Source organism: Monodelphis domestica, chromosome 4, assembly GCF_027887165.1.
Source record: "Monodelphis domestica isolate mMonDom1 chromosome 4, mMonDom1.pri, whole genome shotgun sequence".
Lineage (NCBI taxonomy): Eukaryota > Metazoa > Chordata > Mammalia > Didelphimorphia > Didelphidae > Monodelphis > Monodelphis domestica.
The window spans coordinates 432,296,551-432,311,518 of record NC_077230.1 but is presented as its reverse complement, the minus strand read 5'-3'; the positions used below and the strand labels follow the sequence as shown (position 1 = coordinate 432,311,518).

At 44.9% G+C, this 14,968-nt stretch overlaps 1 protein-coding gene across 4 annotated transcripts in view; it reads left to right on the top strand.

The window, feature by feature from the left end:
• LOC100025123 (zinc finger protein 383-like) overlaps positions 1 to 9,667 on the top strand; it is a 32,910-nt gene extending 23,243 nt beyond the window's left edge. For 2 of the 4 annotated variants that reach the window (XM_056825597.1, XM_016422666.2), the window contains exon 5: positions 3,771 to 9,667. In XM_056825597.1, the coding sequence (XP_056681575.1) occupies positions 3,771 to 5,098 (1,328 nt within the window). In that variant the 3' untranslated portion in view covers positions 5,099 to 9,667. The remainder of the gene's footprint in view (positions 1 to 3,770) is intronic. The other 2 variants (XR_001622670.2, XR_008918187.1) reach the window with 2 other exon arrangements.
• The last annotated feature ends 5,301 nt before the right edge of the window (positions 9,668 to 14,968 follow it).

Genomic DNA, 14,968 nt, shown 5'->3' with positions numbered 1-14,968 from the left:
TTATTTCTACTTTTTTGCACTTCTTTGCCATGGTTTTTATGCCCTAGTACATGTTCAATCTTTGTGAATATACCATGTGCTGCTGAAAAGAAGTATTCCTTTTTGTGTCTATTTATTTTTCTCTATATATCTATTAACTCTTAATTTTTCTAAGATTTCATTCACATCTCTTACCTCTTTCTTATTTATTTTTTGGTTTGATTTATCTAGATTTGAGAGAGGAAAGTTCAGGTCTCCCATTAGTATAGTTTTACTATCTATTTCCTCCTTCAACTCCACTAGTTTTTCCTTTAGAAATTTGGATGCTGTACCATTTGGTGCATATATGTTGATTACTGATTTTTTCTCATTGTCTATAATGCCTTTTATCAGGATGTAATTACCTTCCCTATCTCTTTTAATCAGATATATTTTTACTTTTATTTTGTCAGATATCATGATTGCAACTCCTGCCTTCTTTTTCTCAGTTGAGGCCCAATAGATTTTGCACCAACTTTTATTTTTAACCCTGTGAGTGTCTCATGTATGTTTCTTGTAGACAACATGTGGTAGGATTTTGGTTTCTAATCCACTCTGCTATTTGCTTTCATTTTATGGGTAAGTTCATCCCATTCACACTCAAAGTTATGATTGCCACTTGTGTATTCCCAAACATTTTGATATCCTCTCCTAGTTCTGCTCTTTCTTCTTTCACTATATCCTTTTTTTAAAACCTTTACCTTCTGTCTTGGCATCAATACTGTGTATTGGTTCCAAGGCAGAAGAGTGGTAAAGGCTAGGCAATGGGGGTCAAGTGACTTGCCCAGGGTCACACAGCTCGGAAATGTCTGAGGCCAGATTTGAACTGTAATAAATAGATACTCTGGCGTGACTAGAGAGATACTAGGGGAAACCTGAGAGTGCCTAGTTGTAATGGAGAGATTGATACTAGGGAAATACTTGAGGGTGCCTATCAATTCCCTAGATGGCTAATTGATTAATATTTTCCTACCCTCTTCCTCCCTCAATACCTCCCTTCACCTCCCTTTTCTGAAGCCTTTAGCTTCACCCCTCCCCCCTCCTTACCAGAGTAGATTATGAAGTTTAAAGAAAATACTCTTTCTTTCTTTCTCAAGTAAGGGGATTTATTGAGAAAAATAGGACAAGGATGGAAGATAAGGTGAGAGGGATGGGGTAATCCCTAATCTATACAAGAAGGATTAGGAGGATTTTGGGAAATGTCAGTCCTGTCACAGATTTGACACAAAAGTCTATCAGGGAGACGGGAGGACAACTGTTTAATCTTCTTTCTTCTTCCTTCAAACTCAAGTCTCAGAGACACCAATATCTTCTTCACCACACTCAGCCACCAGCCAAAAGTTAGTTTACAGATTTCTCCCTCAGCTCCAAAAAGCCACACCAGTTCCTCAGCCTAGGACAGAAGCTAACAGGGGTCCTGTTCAGAGCTTCTTCCCAGTACTGCCTTTCCTGGGAACATTCTATTTGGAATGTTCCTTTTTTTGATTGATAGCTGAGGTCCTTTACTTTGTGTTGCATGCTTGTCTTGTCTTGTAAATCCTCTCCTTTACAGAACCTAGGACCTCCCATCTCTAGGCCTGGCTCTCAACCCACTGAGCTACCCAGCTTCCCCCCACTATATCCTTTTAAACCAGTGCTTTTAATCAGTCGTCCTAAACCCCACCCTTATTATGCTTCCCTTTCTGTCCCCTCCTTTTTTGTTCTCTTCTTATTTTTTTTAGGGTCTGTTAAATTCCCTCCTCCCCCTTTTTTCCCTTTTGTACTCCCCACCCCACTCCCCTCCTTGGTTTTCCATTCTTACTTTCCCTGTAGGGTAAGATAGAATTTGATACCCCAATGGATGTAGATGCTCTTCCCTCTCCCAATTGATTTCAATGAGAGTAAGGTTTAAGTATTGCCTATTAGCACTCACTTCTTCTCCTTATAATAGTATTCTTTCCCTCCCCTTCATTTATCTCTTGATTTTTGTGTTTGGATATCAAACCTTCCACTTAGTTATGTTCTTTTCTTTACAAATATTTGGAAATCTTCTATTTTGTTGAATGCCCATACTTTCCTCTGGAAGTATATAGTCAGTTTTGATGGGTAGATGATCCTTGGTTGAAGACCCAATTCTCTTGACTTTCTGAATATCATATTCTAAGCCTTGGGGTCCTTTAGTGTGGAAGCTGCCAGATCTTGTGTAATCCTGATTGATGCTCCTTGATATCTGAATCATCTCTTTTGGGCTTCTTGTAAAATTTTCCCCTTAACTTGGAAGCTCTTGAATTTGGCAATTATATTCTTGAGGGTTGTCCTTTGAGGATTTAGTATAGAGGGTGTTCTATGAACTCTTTCAGTGTCTATTTTGCCCCCTTGTTTAAGAACATCAGGGCAGTTTTCTTGGATAATTTCTTGTAGTATGATGTCAAGATTTCTTTTTATTTCTGGGTTTTCAGGTAGACCAATGATTCTCAAATTGTCTCTTTGAGACTGCTCAATCTATAATCTTGTCAGTGAGATATTTTGTTTTCTTCTATTTTGTCAGTCTTTTGACTTTGCTTTATTAATTCTTGCTATTTTTCAAGATCATTGGCTTCCAATTGCCTAATTCTGGTCTTTAAGGATTGGTTTTCCACTATAATCTTTTGATTTTTCCTTTTTGGTTTGGTCTATCCTGGTTTTTGTGGCTTCCAGCTGCTTCTCCAATTGGGAATTCCTGTCCTTTAAACTGTTATTTTCTTTTTGAACTATTTCCCATGTTTCCTGACAAAATCCTTCCATCTTTTTGATAAGCTCCAATTTAAATTCTTCAAGACCTTGTGGCCAAAAGGTTTGGGTGCATTTATTTGTATGTCCTCTTCTGCTATTTTCTCTGTAGTCTGGATTTTTCCTCCATAAAAATTATCCAGGGTCAATGCCTTCTTCTTGTTTTTCTTGGTGTTGGGAAGTTGTTTTTATTGGACATTGTTTGCCATCACTAAGTTGGTTTTTCCTTCTCTTTCCAGTCAGAAGTCTGAGTGAGGAGGGTAGACTCTCTGTATATGGAGCTAAGGAGTGTGGTTTTTGCCTGAGGCCACCTCTTGAGTCTCTGTAGCTTCTACTGTTTATTGCCCTTCTCTTCACTAATTCTGTGTGGGTGCACAAAGTCTACACTCTTCAGCCTGCTGGGGTCTCAGGTCTAGCTGCTCTCAGGGGTCTTTGGTGGTCTTAGTCAGCTGCCAAGGACCTATAGGTGCCCCTTGCTCGGTCGAGAGGTGCCCCTCACTCATTCACTGATTCTAGCACACTGGCTCCATAGGTGGGGTGGGGGAGGGTTGATCATCTCACATTTTAGTGGAAGCTGTTTCACCTCCTTATAGTGTGGAAATGCTCAAATCTCATGTACCTTCAATGCTGCACCCTACTGTAGAGTCCCTTATTCATATGAATTTGGGGTTTTTGGCCTTTTGAGGTAGTCTATAACGGTAGATGGTGAGAATAGGAAGAGTACTAGGTCTATACTCCCACCATGTTTCCCCAGAAGTTACTAGTAGGATTATTGATCCTGGTAAAGGATCTTATTTGCAGTATAACATTTTCCAGTGCATACTGATCCAGGATGAAATGTAATTGGGAAATGTTTAACAAAATAAATACAAAATAGAGTACAACATAGATATTGTTAATTTGTGGTTTTCTAAGTCAATAGCCCATAGAGGCTACTTTCTAATTTGACCCAGTGGCCAAGATTTTACCAGAGGTTCCTTACAAATTGTTCTAATTTTTTTCAGCCCGGGACATTAAACTCGAGAATGAAGAGACATTTCAAAAGCAAGAAAGAGGAGAATTACCTAGGACCTTAGTGAAGAGATTCAGGGGAAGTATTCCAGAGAGCCATCTCTTAGGGAAAGTTCCTGTCCAAGAGTTTCATGTATGGAAACACATGGCAAGCCTTATAGGGGACCCTCCAAGAAAACTCATGTTACAGGAAAGAGGTTTTAGGCCATTGTCTCTTTTTCATAAGAAAATCCAGAATCAGCAAAGAGTATACAACTATATTGATATTGAGAAAAGCTTTAGTCAGAGTCTCTGCTGGCCCACAAGACCATGGAATTATAATGTCTGTGAGAGTCTCTCTCATTACCACACAGCCCTGCTTCAACACCAGAGACTAAACAAGGGAAAGAAACCTTATGGTTTTGAGCAATATGAAAAAGCCTTCAGCCAGAGCTCAAATCTTACCCAACACCAGAGGATTCACACTGGAGAGAAAATTTTTGAGTGTAAGGAATGTGGGAAGAGTTTCAAACGAAGTTCACACCTTATTCAACACCAGAGAATTCATAGTGGAGAGAAGTCATTTAAATGTAATGAATGTGGGACAGCCTTCAGCCAGAACTCGCATCTTGTAAGACACCAGAGAATTCACACTGGAGAGAAACCTTATCATTGTAAAGAGTGTGGGAAGGCCTTCAGCAGGAGCTCACACCTCATTCAACACCAGAGAATTCACACTGGAGAGAAACCTTACAAATGTAAGGAATGTGGGAAAGCTTTCAGTCGAAGCTCAGCCCTTACTCAACATCAAAGACTTCACAGTGGTGAGAAGCCATATAAATGTAAGGAATGTGGGAAGGCCTTTAGCTGGAGCTCAGCCCTTACTAATCATCAGAGAATTCACACTGGAGAAAAACCATATAAATGTAAAGAATGTGGGAAGGCCTTCAGTTTTAGTTCTCTCCTTACTAAACATCACAGAATTCATACTGGAGAAAAACCCTATGAATGTAAGGAATGTGGGAAGGCCTTCAGCCAGAGCTCAGCCCTTATTAAACATGAAAGGATTCACAGTGGAGAGAAACCTTATGAATGTAAGGAATGTGGTACATCTTTTAGTTGGAGTTCAGCTCTTATTCAACATTATAGGATTCATACTGGTGAGAAACCTTATGTATGCAAGCAATGTGGGAAAGCCTTTAGCCAAAGCTCGGCCCTTATTAAACATAAGAGAATTCATAGTAGAGAAAAACCCTATGAATATAAAAAATGTGGTACAACTTTCCATTGGACCTCAGCTCTTATTCAACACCAACAAATCCACAGTGAAGAAAAATCTTAAAAGATGAAAGCCTTCAGCCACAACTCATCCCTTATTTGGGAAAGAATTGTTAGAGGAGAAATGCCCCTATATAAGTGAGGAATGTATAAAGCCCTTCATATAAAGTTCAAACCTGACTTGATACTAGAGAAAAATGGAATTCCATGAATGTTGGAAGACATTTAATCAGAGGAAGACTCTCATTCCATCACATCATTCATCTTTGAGGGAAATGTAATGAATAACCTTCAGGATGATTGATTAGTTTTAATTACATATCAGCCAATTCATCTTAGAAAATAATCCCAAGAGGACCTTCAGTCAGAGATCCATGAAGTCATCCTTGAGAGAATTACTACAAATGAAAAAAAAATATGGGAAAGAATAAGGTGACTCTTACCCTAACTCCACATTATCACTCCAAAACTGCAGAAATTTAGCAAATGTTTTTTTAAAATACAATTTTTAAAAAGAGCAAAAAAAGAAATAATGAATAAGGAAACTGCAGAAAAACCAGCAGAGAGGCCAAACTAATGAGCAAATAAAAAGAAGGCCTCTGCCATAAGAGAAAAGAAAAATGTCCAAAAGAAATGAGTGATGCCACTATAGTAGTGACTAGCCTTAAAAAAAAAAAGACTAGAACCACCAGCTTGTGTGAGAATCTTATTAAAACAAAAGAAGCTATGAGGAGAAAATTGGAGCTCTTAAAGAAGAATTTCAAAAGATAAACAGAACCAGTTGTGTAGGATAAAAAGTAGAAAATATTAATAAGGAAATTGATGCCATGAAAAGAGAACAGCAGAAATGGAACACAAAAATGCAAAGATGCATCAAGAAATAACAACAAAGGGAAAAGACAGCAAAATTGAAAGAACAATTGAGAACTCCATAGAATAGGACAAATGAGCTCAGAGGCAGAGCTTGGTGAGCCAGTCTCAATATCATTGCTTCTTGCCCCTGAAATAAATACCCTGAACACCATGTTTCTAGATATCATATAAGACGATTGCCTGGAAATATTGCAATTAAGAGTCCATATGAAGTAGTCAGAGAGATACCTTCCCCCCATTCCCACCACCATTTCAATTTATCAAGAAATAGTCATGAAGGTCTAGTGCTTCACTGCCAAAGAAAATTGCGAACTGCCCGAAAGAGGTGGCTCATTTATCAAGGAGAACCCTGTGTCTTGTTCCTTGAAGGCTACTCATTGATGATGAAAAAAAGGTAAGGGAAAAAATGCCATGTCCTGAGAAGCAAAGAAAAATGTTTTGTATCCAAGTATACCATCCCACAGCATCCCAGAGTTGGGCATGAAAGAAGATACACTTTCAACTCAGTGACTTCCATTTGTTTTTTTCTGAGAAAGCCAAAGGTGAACAAGAAAAAAAAATTCCCGTCCACAGGGAACTTCCATTCAGGTGGAGGAGACAATGTGTAAAATAGCTAGGAAGTTGAAATTAATCTCAGTAGGGAAGGCACTCCTAGCCAGAGGTACATAGAAGATATATACAGAGGAAGTGGAAGTTTATCTCAGAGGGGAGGCCCTCATAGCTAGAGAGACAGCAAAAGACTCCCTCCTTGGATGGGATTTGAACTGAGTTGAAGGAAGCCAGGAAAGCCAAGAGACAGAGGCGAGAAGGCACGGTATTCGAGGTGTCAAAGAAAGTTAACGCAAAGTCATGGATAGCCCTGTTTGAGGAACAGTGAAATGTTAACGTACCTGAGATACCGAATGTTTGGACGGATGGTAGGGAAGGAAGAGCCAGATTACACAGAGCTTCAGGTGCCACAACAGAACATGATAATGTATCCTGGAGGTAATAGGGAACTGCTGGAGTTTATTGAGCAGGGGAGTGACATGGTCAGACCTACTTTTTAAGAAAAATCACCATAACAGCTAAGAGGAGGATAGATTGGAGTGGAGACAGACTTGAAACAAGGCCGCCAGTCAAAAGGCTCTTGCAGTAATCCAGGTGAGACAGGATGAGATCTGAACCAGGGTTATGGCTACGTGTGGGAAAAGACTGTATACACACACACACACACACACATTTTATATACTGATATGTACACATGCATTACATAGATCTCAAACAAGTCTGTTTGAGATGTATGAGTCTGAGATACCTATGGGAAATACAGTATCAAGATATCCAAGGGATCTCTTGTAACCAGAACCTGGGAAAGAAGACAGAGCTGGTATATAGGACTGGATATCACGTGCATAGAGATGGTCATTGAATACATTAGAGCTCACTAAATTAAATAGAATAGAATGAAACGATGCCGCAGGCAGAGTCTTAAGTAAATAAAGGATGAAGTGCATGTGGACAAAGACTCAGGATTACTAGTTGGAAAGAGAGCTCTAGAAGAGAATGGCACTAGGAAACCCAAAGGGGTCATAGCATCATGAAAGGATAGTTCATCACATGTCAGATGCTACAGGGGTCAGAAGAGATAAGAACTGAGGAAACACCCTTAAATTTGGCCATTAAGAGATCACTGGTGGGGGCAGTTGGACAGCTCAGTGGATTGAGAGCCAGATCTAGAGACGGGAGGTCCTAGGTTCAAATCTGACCTCAGACACTTCCCAGCTGTGTGACCCTGGGCAAGTCACTTGACCCCCATTGCCTAGCCCTTACCACTCTTCTGCCTTGGAGCCAATACACAGTATTGACTCCAAGACGGAAGGTGAGGGTTTAAAAAAAAAAGAGAGAGATCACTGGTGATTGGAGGAAGATGAGGTTGGAAGTTAGGCTGCAGAATCAAGAAAGGGGAAGGCCTGGTTCTAGATGACCTTTGCAGAAGTTTAGTCATGAAGGGAAGGAAATAAGCATTCATTTTTGAGTGCTACTAGAACTTTACAAATATGATCTCAGTGATCCTTACAACTCTGGAATGCAGATGCTGTAATCCCCATTTAAGGTTGAGGAAACTGAGGCAAACAGGTGAAGTGATTCAAGTACCTGAGGCAACATTTGAACTTGGGTTTTCTGATTCCAGACCCAGCCCACTGTGCACACTGCTATTATAGCAAGTGGAGATGGTCAGATCAAGTAGAAGCTCGAAGGAGAGAGGAAGAAGAGAATGATATTCAAACTCGTAGCAGGAGTGATGGCGAGAAGAAGGAAGCTCATTACTTGAGCTGAGTAAGGTGGTTGGGGAATAGGACATGTCTGTGTGAGAATCAGATAATTTCAGGGAAAACAAGCAGCCCAAAAGGCCAGTCTGGCCCATGAGGGGAAGGGAAGCAAGGGGGGGAGGAGGGCATTTTGATCCGATGGTTTCAAACAAAAGAAATGGCGAGGTTGCTGATGCTAATGCTGATTTGAGGGAGTGGGGGAGATATCAGAAGTAATGTAACAGGATTTGTTAGGGGGGACATTAGCTATAACCCCAACTTCAGATTTGAATGGCACCTGACGTCCACATTCTCAGAACAATTTGCACGAATCTTGAAGATGAAGGGCTGTTCTTCAATAGATCATGAGGCAAAAGAGAAGAAACAGAAGCACAAAGGATCAAACAAGAACTCGGGAAAGTTGGATGGGGCCAGAACACGGCCTGGAGCCAGCAAGACCCAGAGTCGCATTCAGCTTCAGCCATGACCTAGCTCGGTGACCCCAGGGCAAGGCGCTTAATGGTCTGTAAAAGTGGGGCAGCCCCTGCTTCTCCAGGTGGTTGTGAAGGGTCAAACGAGGCGGTAAACACGAAAGTGTTATGGATGCTAGCTCTTACTTTTGACTAACATTTCATAGAGAAATGCACGTGAAAACAACTCGTTCATCTCACCACATGCAAGTTGGCAAGATGGCAAATTCAGGGTTAGAGGTACCGGGAAGATGGGTATACTGAGTCACTAGTGAAGGGATTGTGAACTGGACCATATGTTAGGGAACATAGTCGAGTCAATAAATATCATTTAAATACTTACTATGTGCTAGACCCACGTTAAATGCTGGAGACACAAAGAGGCCAAAGACAGGCCCTGCCCTCAAGGAGCTCCTAATTGAATGGAGAAAAGACACAGAAACAGCAGCTCTGGGGCCTGGCAGCCAAGTCAATATTCTCCTGCAGAATGATGAGCTCCTGGAGGTGGTGACATCCAGGAAAGCAGTCAGGTGGGAAATGATGTGGTGAATTCCCCAGTGGTGAAGGATGAAAGAAGAGCTCTCTAGGGTCCACCCTCTACCCTTTGAAGAAAGGAGGGAGCGATCCCAGGAGCAGAGTGAGCTGAGGAGGAGGTAGTTCCAGAGTTGATTTCATCTTGCAGAATGAGGAATTTCTGGAGATCAGGAAATCTAGGATTGCAGTCAGATGGGAATTAGGGGTGAAAGATTGTTGTTCCTGTTCTTCCACCCCCAAAGAGGTCAATCTTGGGGAGTAAAGACCGATTTTCTATCCAATGACAGACATCTGTGTGGGTAGACTATATGTACAGAACAGGTACAAAGATGACCCTGTTTGTATTACTGGTGATAAAAGCTACCAGAAGCAAGCCCACGGTTTGGAGAATGTCCAAGCACATTGTAAAAACAAATGGCGAGTTTGAAAAATAAAACTTTTAGATGGAAAAACTCTTCAACAAAACTGTTTGAATACTTTTGGTAGATGTACTCAAAAGTATACTCAGTGATGAAGTGAAGCTCAAATGTGAACTTCCCTTCAGGGCCAGGTGCAAGGACGCCAAGAGATTCTTATTATAAAAATAAAATATTTATTGAAATATATAAGGATAAAGGATTCCTAATTCTAAAGGATTCTAAATCCACCCAAATAAACTCCTGGTTCCACAAGGAAACGCTTCTCCTGTGATTCACAGGCTGTACTACTCTCTGATCTGACTAATGCAAATTTATATTATCTAAATAAAAACTACCACTATTATTCTTATAATTCCTAACTTTGCCTTCAAATTATAAAATAGCAAAGGGTGAGTCTCAATAAGAATCAAGTTAGGACTCTGAGCCTTAACAGACTCAGAGTCCCAACCAAAGACCAGGTTTTTCTTTGGTCTTCTCAGAGTTAAACAATCTACATAAACCACAATAGATAGTCAATAGTGCTTCCCAAGTTGGGAAAGGAGAACCCTGAGTCCTTCAGGTCTTTCCCTCAGACAGAGAGAGGCAAAAATGTTCCCTCCTCCAGCCCTGAGAGAGTCTCTGAGAGTGTGTGTCTGCCAATTGCCAGAGAGAGTAATTGACACAGAAAACCGGTTATAACTGTCAACAATTGAAATTAAAGCGCTCTCTCAGCTCTGCTTCAAACTCTAGTTCTTTCTCACGCCAGTGAACTACTTTTTATTGCTAAACTAATAATACTTATTTTCTAATATTATCCTTATAACATTGGTAGAGGAATTCAGTGGAATTTTATTGCTTCTGAGAGAATGAGGAATCTGAAAACTTCAGAGCCATGAAGGAGGTTTTCTGAAGCAATTCAGAATGAAAGCAGCAGAACCTCCAAACCAGCTGAGGCAAGCTCATACTGGTCCATTCTGTTAGCAGTTGGCAAACTTAAGGGATGGAAAGGGACTTTGCCGATCATTGTCACACCATTAGGTTTACTTTGATTTTGTGAGGGAAGGATGCTTGGAGGACTGGGGGGGGAGGGGGGAGTTTATACCAAGAAGAGGCTTTGGAAAAGAATTAGACTGTGAGGAATGCATGTCAATCAGTTAAGAGGTGTCTACTGTGGTCCAGGCACGGTGCTAAGTGTGATGTTACTAATACAAACAAAATTAATAATAGTCCCTGTCCTCAAAGAGCTTACATTTTATTTGGTTATTGTTTATTTTTAAATCTTTACCTTCTGCCTTGGCACCGATACATTGTTTTGGTTCCAAGGCAGAAGAGTGGTAAGGGCTAGGCAGTGAGGGTTATGTTAAATGACTTGCCCAGGGTCACACAGAAGAGCTTACATTTTAGAGGGGAAGATAACAAAAGAGAGTTGAAGAATGGTAGGAAGGTAGGTGCCTAGGGGTGTAGGAGTTGGGAAAGGAGTAGTGGCAGGCCTGGTTCTCCCTCTCAGACCATGACATCCCTGTGCCTTTCACTGGGTCTACATTTTCCTTCTAGCCCTAAAATGGGGGTATCCCCCAAACTATGTAGAGGACTCATTCCTGTCCTTTCTCTGTACACCCCCCTCCCCAGCTTAAATAGTAGCTTTTTGAAAATGAGCCTGACCTCTCTTAGCATCTTCAACCTCACATGAATTCTCTGACCCTAGGGATTCTGGGGCTTCCTCTTGTCTGTGCTTAGGGAGGGGAGAGGGCACACCTTGGAATGTCCACATTCGGACATTTTAGCCAGGTGAAGCTGCCTTCACAGTTCCTCTCTCATCCCTCAGATCTGCTGTCTCTGAATCTTGTACTTTACCAAGAAAGGAATCCGCAGAAGGATGGCACGGCAGCTTGGCTCCTATTGGCCAGAGCCCAGGTGAGTCGGGGTCTTCTTTCTTCTTAGGACGCTCCTTCCAATTCTCCAACCATGAACAACTTCCCTTCCCACTTTCTGGTCAGGCTCTTGGGGATGGTCCTTACCTTCTTCCTCTCTAATGGAGCCCCCCAACTCTAGACTGTACGGCTGTGGGGAGAATCACTTGTCCAGAATATCCCCAGAAGGGGTTAGTGAGTGGGGAAGTTCTTGGCGTACAGTGTAGACCAGGTACCAGACGCCTATTTCCCCCACATCAGACTCCCTCAGGCTCAGCCCCAACAATGAGGCACTGAAGCCATCTTGTCCTCCGAGACGACCTGATAACATTCTCGACTAATTCTGAGAACTGGCCCAGACGGGACGAGCAGAGGCCGAGATGAGGCCCAGCCGTCCGTCGCACCTGCCCTCTCTCCGGGACACCCTCAGATCCATTTCCTGGGTCCTGAGCCCGGTGCCAAGCGTTCCTGCTCTTCCCTGGAGCTGTCTGGGCTTTGCAGCGGCATTCAGAGATGGATGTGGTTACTGGCTCCAGCCCTGGGGATTCAGAGCCGAGCGTGGGGGCGGCAGAAGTGCCCACCGGGCTCGTTCTGAAGTCGAGCCCCTGTTCCCTTGGCCCCAGAACAAGTGTGCGTGCGTGCGTGCGCCACAACCCTGCCCACCTTCTGCCCTTTGTTTTGGCCGTCGCTTTCTCCAAGTTCGGTGCTCTTTCGCTCCTAGACGTGAATTCTCTCCCTTCCACCTTGTCCCCTCCACTCAGCCCGCCCGGTAGAGAAACAGCCTTTGTGACAAGTTTGTGCAACCTGAACAAGCTCTCCCTGGCCACGTCCCACGCGGGCTCAGCCTGTACGCCTGAGGCCTCGCTCTCGGGAAGCCCCGGCAGGCGAGGGCCTCGGGTTCGAGGCGTTCACCGCTGTTGTTCCTGGACACGATTGCTCAGGTGTAAGTTGTTCTCCTGGCTCTGCTCCCTTCACTCTGCCTCAGTTCAGAGGGGGCAGCCACCAGTCGCAGGCCGTAATGTATTCCGCCATTCCCCAAGGGCCGGGCGTCCCTCGTGGCCCCAGAAGGAGCCGCTACCGCCCATCTGCCCCTTTGGGCCCTTCGTGCCTTTTTTTGACCCTTCGGGGCACAGTCCTGTGGAGGGGGAGGTTGCCCACGCAGAGGACATCCGCAGTTGAACAGGGTGGGGCGTGCAGAAAGGCCGGGCCAGGCCACTCTCCGCTGACACGTGAGATCTGAAGGGAGGCTGCCAGGACCTCCCTGGTCAGTGTTTCTCATGAGGTGCCTCCTCTGCATCCGGCACCAGGGCTAGAAGACAGACAGGGCCTGGCCTCGAGGAGTTTAGCACGTATTGGGGAGGGCGGCGTGTGCGTGTATATGTCTCACACTCACTCACACTCACTCACACTCACACTCACTCACACACACTCACACTCACTCACACTCACACACACTCACACACATACACACACTCACACACTCACACTCACTCACACACATACACACATACACACACTCACACTCACTCACACACACTCACACACACACTCACACTCACTCACACACTCACACTCACTCACACACTCACACTCACTCACACTCACACACACTCACACACACACTCACACTCACTCACACTCACTCACACTCACACACACTCACACTCACAGGTCTACAGGATAAAGCAGGCATTCATTGGGCCCGTACTGTGGACTAGTGCTAAGCCCGGGGAAAGGCAGACTGCACAGCCTCTGGGGGAGAGGGACATGCGGACAGCTTTGCCCACCACTGATGTCTGGGCAGAGGGCAGAAGGGCATCAGAGGGGCCGAGGGAAGGGCCCCTGCGGAAGGCGGGCTTGAGAGAAGCCGGGAGGCGCCTCCCCTTGGAAGAACCCTAGAATCGCGTGCTCGTGGGCTGCCAGTCCTCCATGGCGGAGGGTGGCCCAGGCCGTGCTGGGAGGCCAGAGCAGATTTTCAAGGTCCCGTAGAACAGGTTCAAATGGTTGTCGTTGTCTGGTTCTCTCAGCCCAGGTTTTGGAGGTCAACCTGGAGCCACCAGGAGGACCCAGCACACAAGTGGGCCGACTCCAGCGGGCTGTGCCCCGCCACGGCCCGTGTCCAGATCACGGAAGCAAGCAGGAGACCTTCCCGCAGAATCGACCCAAGCCCCTTCCCCGGACGGTGGTCTCAGGAAGTCCGGCTTCAGGGGCGTCTGGGAAGGAGACCATGAATGGGGTGAAGGCCTCGAGGTCACGAGGTGTCGTGAACATGGGAACATTTCCTGTCGTGAGCCAGGCCAGGTCTCCCATCTTGAACGAGGGAACTCATTCCGGGCAGAAGCCCCAGCAATGGGAGGAACGTGGGTGGACCTTTAGGGCTGTTCACGCCTTACTCATCATCAGAAAATGTACCACAAGCAGTGAGGGTGGGAGGAACGTGGGAGAAGCTTCAGCCGGAAGTCGGGCCTCCCCCAGCAGCACGAGGTCCCCAGGAGAGGCGGACCCCATCCTCGCCCCAAGTCAGAGACTGCACCCGGGCAAGAGACGCGAATGTCAGGATCGTGCCGGGCCCTTAGATGGCACCTCAGAGCCTTCCCCACGGGGAGAGCCTCGTCCTGGCGAGAAGCACGCCGAGGAGGGCCTCCTGCTTCGGCTCCCAGATCACTAACGTCATCTGCACCGGAGAGAACCTAAGCACTGGGGAGCCACCTTCGGCAGGGCTCATCCTGTGCATCCTTTCCATCCCATCGTGCACACAAGAACCCTGAAAGCATCATTGAACGGGACTTTCGGCCAAAGATCAGCCTTTATTAAATGCACGTGGAAAAATCTCTCTCTCTTTGCTCTGTCGGATCACTGGGGGCCACTCCTGTGCAAAGAGGGCTGCATTTGGAATCAGGAAGACCCGAGTTCAAATTCAGACGGAGACACTAGCTATGGGACTCTAGGCAGCTCATTCAAACTCTGCCTCAGTTTCCTTCACTGTCAAATAGGGATACTAATAGCACCTCCCTTACAAGGTTGTTGGGAGGATCGAATGAAAGATTTCTAAAGGGCTCAGCCCAGTACCTGGCACACAGTAGGCACTATATAAATACTACCTTCTCTCCCTCTCTGGGAGGAAGGTAAGAAAGAGACAGAGGAATCGAGGCCGTGTGAAAGCAAAAGGTATCCGAGAGAAACTATGACTATGTAAAGTAGGAAGGCCTTGAGCCGGGGCTGAGCCCCTGGACTCACCCTCAATTCACGCCAGTGTGGAGACGAGGCCTTCAAGACTTCTAGTACACGATTCGTGGCTTCCCTCGAGCTCTGGACCTCTCCTCCTTCCAGACGAGCTCCGTCACGGCGTGTCCTGGGGCGTCATGGGCGGGTTGGCTCCCGGAGAGCACCTCATGGTTGCTTTGAGTGAAATTTATCTTCTTTGTGGCTTTGGTGGGCACTCGATGGAGACGTAGCTT